This window comes from Mesocricetus auratus, unplaced genomic scaffold (genome assembly GCF_017639785.1).
Source record: "Mesocricetus auratus isolate SY011 unplaced genomic scaffold, BCM_Maur_2.0 Super-Scaffold_4256, whole genome shotgun sequence".
NCBI lineage: Eukaryota > Metazoa > Chordata > Mammalia > Rodentia > Cricetidae > Mesocricetus > Mesocricetus auratus.
Genome location: NW_024429182.1, coordinates 53352457 through 53370209, shown reverse-complemented (window position 1 = coordinate 53370209; position 17753 = coordinate 53352457). Strand labels below are relative to the sequence as shown.

Sequence of the window (17753 nt, the reverse complement as noted above, 5' to 3'; positions counted from 1 at the left end):
TGGAATTCACTTGGTAGACCAGGCTGGCCTCGAACTCACAGAGATCCGCCTGCCTCTGCCTCCCTAGTGCTGGGATTAAAGGCGGGTACCCAATGCCGGGCGCCACAGGATTTTAAGATACCTGCTATGCAGCAGTTTTTAAATTTTATTCTTTTTTTAAGATTCAAAACTTCATGTTTATCTGTATATATACATGTATGTATGTATACACACATGCCTCCAGATGCCACAGAGGCCAGAAGAGGGTATCAGATTTCCTTCCTGGAACTTGAGCCACTTTACATAGGTGCTGGGACCCAACCTCTGGTCCTCTGTAAGAACAGTACTTGCTCTTGACCACAGAGCTATTTCTTCAGTCCTGGCAGTGGTTTTTGTTTTGAGACAGGGTCTCACTATGTAGCTCAGGGTAGCCTGGAACTGGCTGTGTAGACCAGGGTGGCTTAAACTCACAGTGATCTACCTGCCCATCTCCCAAATGTAGGGGTTAAAAACATGTGTCATATACTGAGTGGTGGTGTTGCACACCTATACTCCCAACACTGTGGTGGGGAGGGGGGACGGGGACAGATGTAGGTGGATCTCTGCATTTGAGACCAACCTGGTCTACAGAGTGAGTTCCAGGACATCAAGGGCTACAGAGAGAAACCTTAGCATGTGCCACCACACCTGAATTTTTATTTATTTTATTATTTTTAGCAGTGAATTTTTAAGTTTTTTGTTGTTGTACTTATTTTGAGACAGGGGTTTCTGTGTAGCGTTGGCTGTCCAGGAATTATCTCTGTAGACCAGGCTGGCCTCGAGCTCACAGAGATCCATGTGCCTCTGCCTCCTAAGTGCTGGGATTAAAGGTATGCATCACCACTGCCCAGCAGCAGTGAATTTTTAAATCTAACACTGAGTATAACTACTGAGAAGTTGCAGGCCTGTAGAGATAAGCTAAACAGAGGTGTATAAATTATCCTGGCTCAACAAAAATGATAAGTAACACTGTTTTCAAGGCATCTGAGTTCTTTGGGAATGTTCAATAGTACTTGGAACATGGTGTCAAACTCAAATTATCCTCTGGCAAACATTTTAAAATGCCAGAACTGCAGCTCTTAAGTCTCAGGCGGGCATGTAGCCTCTGAAGGGCCTTTGATATCTCCTAGTTTAACAACTCATGTTAAAGACTGAAGGGAGGCTCAGATGAGCTCTGTGACTTGGTTTTCAAACATCACTGAGGAAGCTGGAGTCAGAGGAAAGGAAACACAGACCCTCACCACTGCTTTGCCATCAGTTTGCCTTTGTGTGCACATGCCCAGAGTCTTCACAGAGCTCTCCTTGCTCAGACTTCCCAAGCCCCAGCCTCTTCTTTCCCATTCTCTTGGCCTTAGTCAATGAAGCAGGGCACCAAGAACATTGCTTCTCAGAGTTGACAGCCTGAGCCTGGGAAAACAGTGCTTCCTCTTTAGAATATGAACACACCAGGAAAGGAGGAGAGGCTTGGGAGGCAGGCAGGTAGCAGGAAGAATCAATCTCACTTCTGACAGCCACAAATAATTGGCACCAGTCACTGACAGAACTTCTGATCTGGGTTATAAGCAGTATGTTCATGTGGGGACCACCACCACATGAAGAACATAATGAGATTGGAGCACTCCATAGCTCATGGAGAAAGGAGCACTCAAAAGGAGTCTTAGAGAGCTTTCCTGAAGCATGTCTAGGTGCCATTGCTTGTAACTTTCCTCAGTTTAGGAATGTGATATCAATTCTTAAAACCTTCTGCCCAGGGTTCATTGGATTAAAGCATGTAATTAAAACACTCAAAGGTGCTGGGTGGTGGCGGCACACACCTTTAACCCCATCAATCAGGAGGCAGAGGCAGGCAGATCTCTGTGAGTTTGAGGCCAGTCTGGTCTACAGAGAGAGAGTTCCCGGAGAGCCAGAACTGTTTCACAGAGAATCTCTGTCTCGAAAAACAAAAACAAACAACTAAAAGACACTTAAAGGCTTCCAAATTTTACTACATTTGATAATCAAGTTATGGAAAATGTATGTTTTAATAATTCTAGATTTTTATAACATAGCAAAAATAATAAATTAACTCTGGCCCAGGAAGTTGTACATCTTCAAATAACCTAGGTGATTAAGATATTTGTGTTTTGTGGTTCACAAACTGAAACCATCACATTACCCATAGGAGGTTTCTGACGACAGACTGTGCACCTAACAGACACATACCAAACCATTGTAACTGTGCTTGCACAAAGACCGGATTCTTCCCTTGACTCTAGAAAGGCAGTGATAATTCTTTACATATTACACAAATATCCAGTGTAGGCAGATATTTGCATTATTCATATAGCCCCTTCTTTACCTACTTAGTATACCCAACCCAGCTGCTGCATTTTCCTACACATACCCCAGATTTCCACTTGCTGGACTGGGAATCCACTGTGGAAATCCACAAATAGGAAAAGTAGCAGAGTCAGTCCCTGTGAGTCCATATCCTGAGACTGATTCCCCTCACTGGACTCCACGTGATAACTCACATCTGGAAGCACCAAGTCTAAAGAAAAGATAAAAGACAAATTTGTAAGCTATGTCCCTTAGACACTAACTGACCCAGAACCATATCCTGACACAGTTTGACAAGGAGTGATAAATGAGGGGATATTCTCCTGTATTGTTCATTTTCAAAGTTAACTGACCAAAAGTTAAGGCACAGTTGATGGAAGAGGTCCTTCTGTATGCTGCAAATATGTGGAGGCTAATTTCTTAGATACCCTCAAGATGCTGCTTTATCCCAAGATGCAGCAAAATCTTCATGCTAGTGAAAATCCTAGAACATCCCTTTCTCTATTAGCTATTTTCTCATAGGGCTCAAATAGTTAAAATCAGAACTGAAAACCTCCAGGACCTTCACCATGGTTGCAGCCCTTTCCCCAGTTGTATTTCTTGATCCAGCTATTAACTATTCAATTTCTGATAAGTATGCTAATTGACTTATGTGTATGTATTTGGGCATCCATGTGCTATGGTGCATGTGTGGAAGTCAAAGAATAACTTGCAAGATAGATCTCTCCTTCTACCTTGGGTATCCCAGGGGGAAAAAACATAGATCATCAGGGTGTGGTAGCAGGTACCACTGAGCCATCTTGCTGGTCCTACCCTTTCAACATTTAGTACAACCTACCCAGAATTAACATGGTTAGACCCTACATGAGTACCACGGCCAGCTTTCTAGGTTTAATGTCATTAAAGTTGGCATTTGTGTTGCATTTAATTTCCCCTAAGTAGTTTTCTGTGCACAAACACTCATTTCAATAGGAATAATTTCTCTTCCATGTACAGAAGAGTGGTTGTTCCCTCATCTACTGTTCTAAAGCTCCCAAGTAAGGCATAAACCTTTTGAGAAAGGGCCTGGGAAAAGCATGAGAAAGAGAGGCACCAGTGGAAGTGAGAGAAAAGTGCCAGACTCCATGCCCAAGCAGGCTTCACTGCTGTGTGTGGAGCACACTGCCTTTCTAAGTCTCAAGTGTGGTCACATTGCCATCCTCTTGTCAAGCCTCAGTATTACTAGGGCCTATTTTCACAGACATCTATCTGCTTATATATTCACTTCTTTAGTTCTTTGGGTTTCTAAATTTTGGTACAAAATATAGATACATACCTGTGTCCAAATTGAGATGCAAAGTAGGCACCATAAACAAACTGTGTTTCCTCAAGTCAATGAGATAAGAGGCATCTCTGAAGATGGTGGTGCTTGGCTGCTCCTGATCTGACATCAGAGGCAGACCCAGAGGTCCATATAGAAATATGTATGCTTGCTAAAGAAAACTGTCAAACTTTCTTACGACTATGTTCTTGTATAAAGTAAGCTTACATACTGGCTTGGCTCACACGCACAAGAATAAACACATATGCTATGCTACACAATTACATGTTTAGCTTTTTCCACAGCAAAGACAGGCATGATGTGCCAGAGGTCTACCAGGATCCTCGGACTTTTGCAGGGGGTTAATGAATGACAATTTATTGATTCATTTATCCATCTGATCATAAATTTGAGTGGCACCACAAGCTAAACACAATGCTATGTTCTGGAGGTATGAAGATGAGTACCTGGATTCTGTTCTCTTAAGTTTTGCCATATCTTAGTGTGCAAGACACATAGAACCTAGTAAATTTCCATACAAGGTAGTACATGCATGTAAGGATAGAACTGCATAGAAAGGAGTGTTTTCTAGAAAGTAATTGAGTGAATTTGTATTGAGAGAAACTTCCTCTCATTTTATCCAAACCTATTCTTCAACCAAGACAAAGGCCTGGAAATAATCACTCCCCTCTGGCTTTTGCTTTCTTGTGCTCGTTCTGCAAACAAGCTTTCTCAATATGATCAGCACCTGACACTTGGATGTTCCTTGTTGGGTGAGGGCTGACTGTCTACTATGGGATGAAATGTTTTGGAAGGTCACAGAACAAAGGGAGACTAGACTCTCAAAATCTCTCACAGAGCTCAGCAGGCATTAGCACAGGGACTAAGTCCACCACACTCATTGCTCATGGTCAGAGAATCTTTGAGTTGCTTCACATACAATGTGAAGAATTTTAAAAAAAACAGAGTATTTGAAGTTTAAGCATATGATTGCCTTATGATTGGGTGTTTTTTTTTCTGCATAGCCCTGGCTGTCCTGGAATTTGCCCTATAGACCAGGCTGTTCTTGAACTCAGAGATGGCCTTCCTCTGCCTTCTGCCTCCTGAGTGCTGGGATTAGAGGTATGCATCACCACTGTCCAGCTGGTGTTTTACTTTTAAAAATCTCATCTTCATTTTATTTTTATGGGTGTTTAGTCTTCGTGTATAGCTGTGTGAGACACACATGCAGTGCCTTTCAGGCCAGAAGAGGGCATTGGGTCCCCTGGAACTGGAGTTACAGACAGTTGTCAACTGCTATGTGGGAGCTGGGAATTGAACCCAGGTCCTCTAGCTGCCAGGGTTCTTAACCACTAAGCCATCTCTCCAGTTCTATATCTTTTGAGGCAGGGTTTCATGGAGCCTAGCCTGGCCTCAAACTATGTAGTCAAGGATGACCTTGAACTTTTGATCCTGTCTTCACCTCCTGAGTACTAAGATTACAGTATATTCCACTATTCTCAGTTTATGTAGTACTGAGCACGCTAGTCAAGCAATCTACCAGCTGAACTATATTACCAGCCCTTAATTGGATGCGTAAAACCATTTACATTCAATATGAACACAGCCATAGATGGACTTAAATTTATCCCCTTGTATGTTTTCCATTTGTTCTCTTTACTATTTTTGAATTCTATTTTAGATTGAGTATTCTATCTCCATCTTGGCTTATTAGTCACGATTCATTGCTTTAGGCTTTAAAATTATATCAGAATTCAACAGTTGACACATATAGAAGAATTCAACAATACATTTTCATTTCTTCCTGATTGGCTCTGTGTTATTTTGTTGTCAAGTAAGATTTGGAGGTGGATCAAGACATATATACAAGCATGAAATGGTCAAGGAATAAGGTTTTTGTTTTGTTTTTGTTTTTTTGAGACAGGGTTTCTCTGTGTAGCACAGACTATCCTGAAACTTGCTCTGTAGACCAGGCTGGCTTGGAACTCACAGAGATCTGCCTGCCTCTGCTTCCTGAGTGCTGGGATCACAGGTGTTCATTACCACCGCCTGAATAATCATGACAAATTTTAAAGGATTTCCTTATGCGTTTTTATAATACTGCTTGTTAATGAATTCTTGACTCTTTTGAAAAAGTCTTAATCTTGAATTCACTGGTTTTTGTTTGGGGTGGAGGATTCTGGGGAGAGGTTCTCACTCTGTATCCCAGGCATTTTCCAACTTCAGGATCCCACGTTCTTGGACTATAAGAATGAACCATCAGGACCAGCCTTTGTCTTCACTTTGTGTGCTTGTGTGTGCATGTTTAGGTCAGAGGACAACCTTGGTTGTCATTCTTCAGATACCATCCTCCCTGTTTTGAGACAGTGTCTCGCTGGCCTCAAATTTGTCAATTAGGTTGGACAGCCAGTGGGTCCCAAGGATCCATCCATTATTCAGAAAAATTTTAACTCCAATGTGATGCCATGAAATTTTTCCACTTAGCCTGATGGGGTTGGAAACTGTCCTGGCTTTGTGTGGGCCAGCACTGGCCTGGCTAGAGCTCTGTATCTGCATTTCTCTTCAGTTTTCCTGTAAGTTCTAGCTGCCTGGCTCTTAATCATCTCATGGTAGATACACCAGACTCTAGGTGAGTGTTCCTGCCTGCTCCACAGCCTGAAGATTCTCTTTGGAAGTCTGGCAATGCAATCTAAGTTTTCTCTTTAGAACACTGTTCTGCACAACATGTTATATAACAGCCTTACTATTTGCCTTGACAAAAAAGTGGTCATCTACTTTGTGTTGAACAGTTTTCTTTCATCCATAATTTTGGGGGCTCTGTTTTCTAGGGCCATTGTAGGGGTCACACTGGGATTAAAATAATGCTAATAGAGAAAAGACAGCATTTACTTTTATCATGAAAATTAGCTGATAGGAAAACAGAGCAAAGCTTAGGTCTTTCCACATTGCAGCTGCCTATTGCTGATGTTCTTTGCCTTACAAATGCTTTTGATTTCATGAGGTCCCATTTATAAATTATCAGTCTTAGTGACTGTGCTATTGGTGTTCTGTTATGTCTCCTGTGCCAATGCTTTCAAGATTACTTCCCCTTTCTCTTTTAACAGGTCTAGTGTATCTTGTTGTCTTTTATCCACTTGGACTTGAGTTTTGTGCAGGTGATAAGATTTAGATTGACATGCTGAGATCCAATCAGATCGGCACCATTGTTGAAGATGCTTTTTTTTTCCATTGTATAATTTTGACATCTTTTTCAGGTGTTCATAAGTGTGTGGATTTATGTGTGGATCTTCAGTGAAGCAAAAGGCTGATTGTAAAGCATGGTGGGGTATTAATGAGGCACAAAGGAGGTAAGGAAAGGTCCATAGTAATAAAAAAATTACTTGACTTGTGAATAACATTAAACGCCTATGGTTTGCAACAATAAGTTAAAATATTATTGCTAATCAGGCTTGGTGGTGGTGGTGGTGGTGCACACCTTTAGTCCCGGCACTCAGGAGGCAGAAGCATGTGGATCTCTGTGAGTTTGAGGCCAGCTTGGTCTACACAGTGAGTTCCTGGACAACCAGGACTACATAGAGAAACCTTGTCTCAAAACAAAATATTGATAATCCATCTATTTCATGTGTCAAGTTCCCAAAAGCATGTAATGTCTTATGGTACCAATTTGACTGTCTGCACAAGGAAGGTAACCTGGGAAGCTACACACCACCATGCATGCCTACACAACACACACTTTTATTTTGTGTGGTGTTGCAACACGATGTGGCCATCTACAAAATCCCCATTGTGACAAAAACACAAAGGGTAAAACTCATGATGTTTTAAGTAAGCTTACAACTTGGTGCTGGGCCACATTCATAGCTATCCTGGGCCACAAGATATCACAGCCATGAGTTGGACATCACATGGATTATAGTTATCCATCTCAGCAGGAGTAAAATCAATCCATGAGATGCGCTCATCCTTACTGTAAAGCAGAGGAGAGTTAGGCTGGCTAAATCAGTTGCTTCTACCACACAGCATTTATACCCCTGTGTCCCAGTCTCAACAAGAACATTTATTCATGGGATAAACCAGAGGTGGTAGCTCACATCTATAATGCTAGCTCTTGGGAGATGGAGGCAGAAGGACCATAAGTAAGTCTAAGAGTATCCAAAATTACTGAGTTTGAATCCAGTCTGGGATTAAAAGCAAACAAATAAACAAAACCACTCCTTGCCCTAGGCTCTCTCAACTTCAGTAATGAATACTGGTTTCCTTATATTAAGCTCTTCCCTGTTAACTCTTTTTTGTTGTTGTTGTTTTGTTTTTTGTTTTATGAGACAGGGTTTCTCTGTATTGTTTTGGAGGCTGTTGGAGGACCAGCCCCAGCCTCGAACTCACAGAGATCCGCCTGCCTCTGCCTCCCAAGTGCTGGGATTAAAGGTACCAACACCTGGCTCCTACAGCACTCTGAACATGCTGTGAAACACCCTTGCCAAAGCATTCAGTGTTTTCTCACCATAGAGAAGGTAGGCCACATTCCTTAGTAAGGCACAAAAGATCTAGATTTACACACTTGACTCGAACCATTTTTTTCTGGCCTCATCTCTACCTTTCACTATCTCTTGTAGTCTTCAGTTCTTTGACTGCTAGCCTAGCATTCACAATGGATTATACTTTTGTACAAATTATACAGTGTTACAGATAAATAATTCATATATAAAGACTTGCCTAAAATTAAAAATTTTTTAAAAACCCTCATTTTCAAAGGCAATTGGATAGAACCTGTCAAAAGGATATGGAAACTGAAGAAATCCTATTTAGTTGGCTGGAGAAGACCTTGGGGCTGGGGCACAGAGCAGCAGCTGGAGTCAACATCAGTTCTCCCAAAAAGTCCATGTCAGCCATTCCATCAGGGATGAATAGCAGTGCTGGATGTCCCAGCACAGGGTGGATTCTGCTGCAGTGTGATTCAGTTGAATTCAACTTTGGCTTACTATTAAAAAACATACAAGACACCGGGCATTGGTGGCCCATGCCTTTAATCCCAGCACTCGGGAGGCAGAGGCAGGCGGATCTCTGTGAGTTCCAGGCCAGCCTGGTCTACAGAGCAAGTTCCAGGACAGCCTCCAAAGCCACAGAGAAACCCTGTCTCGAAAAACAAAAACAAAAACAAAAACAAAAACAAAAAAAAAAAAAACAAAACAAAAAAAAACCATACAAGACAAATTTGGCTTTTTTTTCTTCAAGAAATTATTTAATGGGCATTTAAAATTCCTTAATTTCTCAGTATACACATAGCCATATGGCCCTCCACCTCATCTTATTTGCATAAGATCAGAAAAATTGGCATTTCAAAGACTATATCATGGCTCCTGTTTTTGTTGTCTCTCATGATATTCCTTGTTCTCAAACTGAATTTTCTCCATTACTATTATACTCTATGGTTCCAAGCTTATTATTCAAAGATCAGCATTGTGTGTGACAACTGTGAGCAAACGGCCTAACCCTGGCCCCATGACACTTAAGAATCTGCTTCTGTGCATACTGTACTTTCCTCTGGGTAGTCTGAACAATGAGAAAAATTAGGCTCTCATTCTCTCCAAAAAAGAAGGTAGTTGATTTGTTTTCTCCCCACAGTTCTCCTATAAATAAATACAAGAAAAGAAGAGAGAAGAGGAGGGGAATTGGGGGAGAGGAGAAGGGGAGAGAGAGAAGAGGAAAAGAAACGGCAAGGAGACCATTTCCAGCTTCTACCTCACATAATGCTGAAAACCCACAACAAGAGTGATGCCATTGGACAGTCTCAAAGTAGGGTCCTTCTCTGCCCTGCAAAACAAAACAAAAGTCATCTCTGAAATAGGGCTCTAGTTGACTCATGATCACTGGAATTCAGCAACCAAAAACCAAAGGAAAATCACAACTTTTAAGCTCATTCCTCTCAGTGACAGGAAGAAACACGTAAGGTTAGGACAAACATATTTATTGGTTAAAGCTAATATAGGATCAGAAAGTGTGACGGTCTCAGGATTAGTGTCAAGGAGATTTTGGACTAAGAAGTCAAACTATAAAGCTGTTGGAAACACAGGGCAATCATGCTTAAAAATCATTCAGAGCCATAAAACCATTTACAGACCCAAAGATCTCTGCAGAGTGGATTCCGTTCACAGTTAAACTGAAATTAAACTTGAGCTGCAAAACAACAAATAAAGGGTAAGGTTTAATACTAGTCTGGATAGAGAGTTAAGAAACGTCCACACACAGAGCAGAGGAAGCTACAAGAGAAGTGCTGCTGCTCACACCCAACCTGCAGGACCAGAAGAGGCCTCAGTGGACTGCAGGGATCCCAGGGAACCACAGGGGATTTAAAGTCTCCCCTCCCCCACAGACCAGAACCCCACTAACACTGAAGCTTCAGAGGCCAGTGCCCTTCTCCTTGGCCCCCACAGTACCATATGGAACATGCTAGAATCAGAATCTGAGAACTTCATTTTCAGCTCAGCACAGTTGCACAAGCAATTCACTTCATAAAAACTCTTCCTTCCTGTTCTTTTTTTTTTTTTTTTTTTTTTTTTTGGTTTTCTCTGTGTAGCCCTGGCTGTCCTGGAACTTGCTTTGTCATCATGGTGGCCTCAAACTCAGATCTCCCTGCCTCTGCCTCCTAAATGTTGGGATTAAAGGCATATGCCACCACTGCTGGGCAAGACTTTTATTTATTTATTTATTTATTTATTTATTTATTTATGTTTTTTGAGACAGGGTTTCTCTGTATTGTTTTGGAGGCTGTCCTGGAACTCACTCTGTAGACCAGGCTGGTCTCGAACTCACAGAGATCTGCCTGCTTCTGCCTCCCCAGTGCTGGGATTAAAGCCGGGCGTTGGTGGCGCACACCTTTAATCCCAGCACTCAGGAGGCAGAGGCAGGCGGATCACTGTGAGTTCGAGACCAGCCTGGTCTACAAGAGCGAGTTCCAGGACAGCCTCCAAAGCCACAGGGAAACCCTGTCTCGAAAAACCAAAAAAAAAAAAAAAAAAAAAAAAAAAGGAATGCAATGAATGATATAAAAGAGGGATTCCACGAAAAAGAAATACTGAATAAAAAAAAAAAACCCAAGCTGAAACAGTGCATAGAAAAAACATAGTAAGTCAAATAAAAGAACTCTGGAAAGTTTCTTCAATATAATGGGTGGTGGCGAGAACAGAATGTCTGCACTTAAAGATAAAGTGGGAAATTGGAACAATTCAACAAGGACAGGGATGAAATAAGAAGAAAATGCTATCAACAAAATAGACAGACAGACAGACTGATGTACTCACGAACACCACAAATAAACCACACCAGAATAACAGCTAAGTGAGAGAAGAATAAAAAAAACAAATACTATAAAATCAACAAAATGGCAGGAATCAATACACATCTCTCATTAATATTAATGGTCTCAATTTCTTCCCAAATGGAAAAGACTAGTAGACTGAACCAAAAACTAGGAATCATTTATTTGTTAGCTCCAAAAACTTCATCTCAAACCAGGCAGTGGTGCATGCCTTTAATCCCAGCACTGGAAAGGCAGAGGCAGGCAAATCTTTGTCAGTTCAAGGCCAGCCTGGTCTTTGAAGGACAGAAAAAGGAGTTCCAAGTAAATGGACCTAAGAAACAAGCAGGTGTTATTATTGTTAATATCTGAACAAACAGACTTCAAACAAAAACTAGTAAGAGAAGACACACGAGGTCATTAAGGAAAAAAATCTGCCAAAAGGATATAACAATTTAGACTTGTATGTTCCAAATATAGATGCACATAATTTCATAAAATAATTGTAAGTAGATGTAAAGTCACAGATTAACTGCAGCACAATAGTAGTGGGTACTCTTGCCAATTGACAGGCAATACCAACAAGAAAATAAATAATCTGAATCAAATGATATTATGATAATGAATATAACAGAAATCTACAGAATATTCCATACCCAAAATTGCAGGATACAGAGCACCCTATGGAACCTCTAAAATGCAACATAGGTTAGGACACAAAGTCTTAAAAAATACAGGAAAACTGAACAAATTCCTCATGTTCTATCTGATAACAGTGGACTAACACTACACACCTAAAATAAGAAAAACCCTAGAACACATACAGACTCATGGAGAGCAAACAACACACTACTGAATGATGGATGGTCCTTGAAGAAATCAAGAAGGAAATAAAGGCTGGGTATTGGTGGCACACACCTTTAATCCCAGCACTCGGGAGGCAGAGGCAGGTGGATCTCTGTGATTTCAAGGCCAGCCTGGTCTACAGGGAGACAACCTCCAAAGCTACAGAGAAACCCTGTCTCAAAAATCCAAAAACAAAAACAACAAAAGGAAATTAAGACATTCCTAGAGACAAATGAAAATGAACACAGCATATTGAGATGTATGGGGTCACAGTCCTAAGAGAGAAGTTTAAAGCTCCAAGTGTCTACATTAAGAAGAAATCAGGCCGGGCATAGGTCGTGCACACCTTTAATCCCAGCACTCTGAGGCAGAGGCAGGCAGATCTTTGTGAGTTCAAGGCCAGCCTGGTCTACAGAGCGAGTTCCAGGACAGCCTCCAGAACAATACAGAGAAAGCCTTCTCAAAAAACAAGAAGACGAAGAAGAAAGAAGAAGAAGAAGAAGAAGAAGAAGAAGAAGAAGAAGAAGAAGAAGAAGAAGAAGAAGAAGAAGAAGAAGAGGAAGAAGAAGAGGAAGAAGAAGAGGAAGAAGAAGAGGAAGAGGAAGAAGAAGAGGAAGAAGAAGAGGAAGAAGAAGAGGAAGAAGAAGAAGAAGAAGAAGAAGAAGAAGAAGAAGAAGAAGAAGAAGAAGAAGAAGAAGAAGAAGAAGAAGAAGAAGAAGAAGAAGAAATCAGAACAGCTGGGTAGTGGTGGAAGATGCCTTTAATCTGAGCACTCAGGAGGCAGAGGTAGGTGGATCTCCTTGAGTTCAAGGCTAGCCTGATCTACAGAGAGAGTTCCTGGGCAGCCAGAGCAGCACAGAGAGACCCTGTCTTAAAAAAACAAAAACAGAAATCAAAGCAATCTCAAGTGACTTAACAACATGTCTTAGAGAAATAACAAGCCCCAAGTCAACAGAAGAAAAAAGTCATTTAAGATCAGGGCAGATTTAACTACATGAAAACAAAAAAATAAATACATATTTGGATCTTTGATAAACAAGACATAAAGTCCTAGCCAAACTAACCAACAGAGAAGACTCGAATGAAACTAGAGTTAAAAAGGGAACTATAACAACAGATGTCTATGCAATCTAGAGAATCATTGGTCTTATCTTTAAAAAATGTATGTTTCTCTAAACTAGATAACCTAAAGCTCATTATCCACCAAAATTAAATCAAGGTGAGCCTGGCATCGGGGAGCATACTTTTGACCCCATATTTAGGAGGCAGAGACAGCAGACCTTTGAGTTCTAAGCCAGCTTGGTCACAGCCAGGGCTACTCAGTGAGGTTTTTTGTTTTTGTTTTAAAGAAACTATAATAAATTGATATGATTTAAAGAATGAACAGTTTTACCTTGTGATGAACTATGATGATTTTTCGCAAAAAATGCTTTATAACCAGACAGTCTGTGGTCAAACTTTGAGGACTTTCATCAACCTGTAACAAGAAAACACAGCCTGTAATTCCACATATGTAAATCCAACAGGATTTACTATAAAAGTAAATATCCAGGGTATCCCAGCCCACAACTCCAGTGGAAGCCCCTGCTCCACTAGGGATCAAGTTGGCAGCCAGAACTCATGTAAGTGCCCCCAACTCTCTCAATGCCTGTTGGGCCCACCCCTTATCAGCCCTCCCCTCCTTGTTACCATATCCTGACCTCTGGAGGATCCTTGGATGAATCAAAGGACATACCGGCTGCCAGAACATCAGCCCCCAATTCAGGTGGAAACTCCCTGTTCAACCAGAGGTGATCCCAGCCACCAGAAGTCTGTGGGTAGAGACTGATCTACTCAACCACAGGCCACTCTAGCCAGAAGACCAGAGAGGAAACAGAAACCAATGGAATAAAACACCCATCCAACAAAGGTAAACTCAGAAATTGTCACCTAGACCTATAATCACCTCAAACCTAGATGCCTATTAAGAACATGATTGGCAGCAGCCAGGGTAATATGTAACCACCAGAGCCCAGCTATCCTACTACAGCAAGCCCTTAATATTCCAACATAGCTGAAGCACAAGGAAATGACCTTAAAACCAATATTATGAAAATTATAAAAGTCCTTAAAAAGGAAATTAATAAATTCCTTAAAAACTTGAGGAAAAGACAAACAAACAAATTGGAGGAAATTAATAAATCCCTTCAAGAAATGCAGAAAAAAACAAATAGTTAGAGGAAATGAATAAAATGCCTGAGATTCTCTCTTCCATCTCTTGTATTTTGTTGGTAATGTTTGCTGTGGTGTTGATGTCTGTAGTTCCTGTTTGCTTACCTAGATTTTCTTTTCTTTCTTTCTTTTTTGTTTTTTGTTTTTTTCTAGACAAGGTTTTTCTGTATTGTTTTGGAGACTGTCCTGGAACTCCCTCTGTAGACCAGGCTGGCCTCAAACTTTCAAAGATCCACCTGCTTCTGCCTTCTGAGTGCTGGGATTAAAGGCATGCACCACCACTGCCCAGCAGCAGATTTTTCTTCACTTCTTCAAACATTATTTTTAAAGTATCTACATTTGAATCAGCTAGTAATATATCATGCATGTAATGATTAAACTATAGACTGAGGAAATTGCTTACATATCATTTATAATGGCTATCATATAAAATATTGGCACAAGGTGAGGCTTTTTAACATTCCTTGTGGGAGAACTTTCTATTGATATCTCGTAACAGGCTGAGAATTATTGTAAGTAGGCACCATGAAGGCAAATTTTTCTCTGTTTTTTTTCTTATAAAGGTATAGTGAAGAAACAATCTTTTTTCCCATTTTTAATTTTTTATTTCATTTTACATTCCAACCACAGTTCTCCCACCCATCCTCCCACCCCTCTCCTCTTCCCACCCCCTTCACCTCACCCCTTTTAAATCAATAACTATAGGAGGCCATCCACTAGGCAATAGGGAGGCAAAGGAATTCCAGTCTGTAGACAGCCCACTGGCTGAGTCACCTTATTAATAGCTCTTAGATCTATTACCATTCTCCATTTCCCAGATTTCTTTTTAATAATAAATACAGGAGAATTACAAGGCCTGGTTGATTCTTCAATATACTGAACATTTAGCTGCTCTTGTACCAGCTGTTCTAAGGCCTGCAGTTTCTCTGTTGTTAAAGGCCATTGCTCAAACCATACAGGTTTGTCCATCAACCATTTTAAAGGTAGGGCTTCTGTTGGTGCCTTTGAAAATCATCTGTTGTGCCCTGTTCTTGTACAACCTGAAAGGTCGATGTTCTTTATAATACTGTTCTTTATAATACCTTCTAATATTTTCCTCAGAAACACATGTTAATTTATGGTTTGTTCCTAAGATTGGAGGAACGTTAATCTGAGTATTCCATTGCTGCAACAAATCACGTCCCCATAAATTCATTGCTATGTTAGACACATATGGCCTTAATTTTCCTCTCTGTCCTTCTGGCCCTACACATTCAAGCCATCTTGTGCTCTGTTTTACCTGAGATAACATCCCAGTTCCTAAAAGCTGAACATTTACCTCCTGAAGAGGCCAAATTTAGATGCCAAAATTCTGGTGTAATTGTTGCTACATCAGCACCTATGTCTAAAAGACCTCCAATGACAACACCATTTATTTATATTTTTAATTTTGGTCTTTGTTCACTTATAGAAGTTTGCCAAAATATTTGCTTTATGGTTTCTCCTGAATTTTTGCTCTCTCTTCTATAGCTGTTCTATTATCCAGAGCAGCAAGATTTCTTACACTAGACATTAGGTTTTTTAATTGCTCTGGGGAGGAGTCTCTTCCATGGTGACAGGAAACACCTGAGTAGAATTTGGCATGGGGGCCTGCAAGAGACCCTTCAAGATGTTTCCCAATGTCAAAGAACTATCTTGACTGTCTCTTGTTGATCTACATTCATTAGCCCAATGCCTTCCCTTGCCACAACTTCTGCATAATCCAGAAGGGAGGTGCATTCTGTTTGGATTATGCTTAGAATAAACATTATTTCTAGGAATGCCCTGTTTACAGTTCCTTTTAGGTGACCTTGTTTGCCACAATTGTAACACTTGACATTTTGATTTTTCTTCAAACTTCGGGAAATCATCTCTTCTATCCAAGAATCATCATAGTCATGAGATGCAATATTGATTGTATTTTGGATCCATTCCTCCTAGGCCTTTACTGGCCTAATTACCCTTTTACATTACGAATTAGCACTTTCAAAAGCCAAAGATTCGATTATTATTTGTCTAGCGTCTGAATTTGGTATCATTCTAGTTACTGATAAAACCAGTCTTTGTAAGAAATCTGTGAAGGTTTCTTTTGGGTCCTGTATAACTTTAGTAAATGACTCAATGTTCTTTCCTATTTTTTCAATTCTGTACCAAGCATTTAATGCTGCTGTGTGACATAAAACCAGGGTGTGGCTGAGCGGTGGTAGCACATGCCTTTAATCCCAGTACTTGGGAGGCAGAGGCAGGCAGATCTCTGTGAGTTTGAGGCCAGCCTGGTCTACAGAGAGAGTTCCAGGACAGCCTCCAAAACAATACAGAGAAACCCTGTCTCATAAAAACCAAATATATATATAATCCAGGCTGGCCAGAAATTCACAGAGATCCACCTGCCTCTGACTCCTGAGTGCTGGTATTAAAGGCATGAATCACCACTGCCTGGCATGTTTACCTTTTTTAATAGTGTAGTGGAAACTCCCTGAAATCTTCCAGAGTCACTCTAGAGAAGACTCCTAATAATGGGGGATACAGAGCTTAACTGGCCATCTTCTATAATCAGGCAAGGCTCCCAGCAGTGGAATTGGGACATCAACCTACAATTCTGACTCAATCTGACACCACACCACAAGAGAGAGTCCATGCCTGACACTTCCTGGCCAGGGACCAGAGCTTGAACATCCCAGAGACCCAGGATAGAACAAGAAACAACTGGCAAAAAAAAGGGGGTTGATGAAATGATTCCTAATGATATTCTGCTATACTCATAGACTGGTGCCTAGCTGAATTGTCATCAGAGAGGTATCATCTAGTGACTGATGGGAGCAGATTCAGAGAACCACAAGCAAATACTAGGGGGAAACCCCACAGTAGAGAGATAAGAGGACTATAGAATCCAGAGAGGTCAAGGACACCATGAGAACACAACCCACAGAAACAACTAAGCGAGGTTCATAGGAATCTATAGAAACAGAAGCCATAATCATGGTCCCTGTATGGGTCTGAGCCAGGTCCTCTGCATATATGTTATGGTTGTGTAGCTTGGTGTTCTTGTAGGACTCCTAACAGTGGGTGAAGGGCTCTAGCAGGCCCAAGCATGGCAAACATGGTTCTGGCAGGCCTTGCCATTCTCTTTAACCTGTCTTGCTAAACCATTAGACTGCACTCCTAAAGCTGCCCCCAAGTTTATTCCCTAATTTGGCCACTTCCTCCTCCTGAGGCTGACTACCAAGGGCCCAGCTATCAAAGTACTGAAGTCCAGTAATCAAAAGCTCCTTTGGCTACCTGAATTAATATACTCAATAAAAATTAACCAATTCATCTTAACATAGGTTTCCCCCTTTCCCTGTCTTGAAAAAATAATATTTAGTATAGAATGTTTAAATGGTAGATAAGCAATGGTATTTTAAAATCATTTTCTGTACTTGATACTTCCAAAACAAATTCTTGAAACAGTTTCAAATCTTTGAACCTTGGTAATTACAGGGTGTATCACAAAGCAGGCGGATTACATCTAACAGTAAGGCAACTAAGTAAAGAGAGTTCATCAAACAGATCTAAAAGAGAGACTACAACTAATGATGATGACTACCATTTACTCAGAACATGCTACAGGCCAGGAGTCAAGAGGAAGTAGAAATATTTGTTAGTATTCAGGCATCTGTACTGCCCTGTCCTTGGAGTTCTGAAGGATACGCCCTCAGTTGCAGTCACTAAGAACACCCCCTGTGCACATTCACTATGTTCCCTTGT

The 17753-nt window shown here is 40.9% G+C and overlaps 1 protein-coding gene across 1 annotated transcript in view; it reads right to left on the bottom strand.

The window, feature by feature from the left end:
• CUNH11orf80 (chromosome unknown C11orf80 homolog) overlaps positions 1-17753 on the bottom strand; it is a 63529-nt gene that overhangs the window by 15051 nt on the left and 30725 nt on the right. Inside the window, 6 exon segments of the mRNA XM_005064053.4 lie at positions 2402-2548; positions 3653-3800; positions 8420-8615; positions 9377-9448; positions 9756-9811; positions 13171-13254. Coding sequence (XP_005064110.1) covers positions 2402-2548; positions 3653-3800; positions 8420-8615; positions 9377-9448; positions 9756-9811; positions 13171-13254 — 703 coding nt within the window.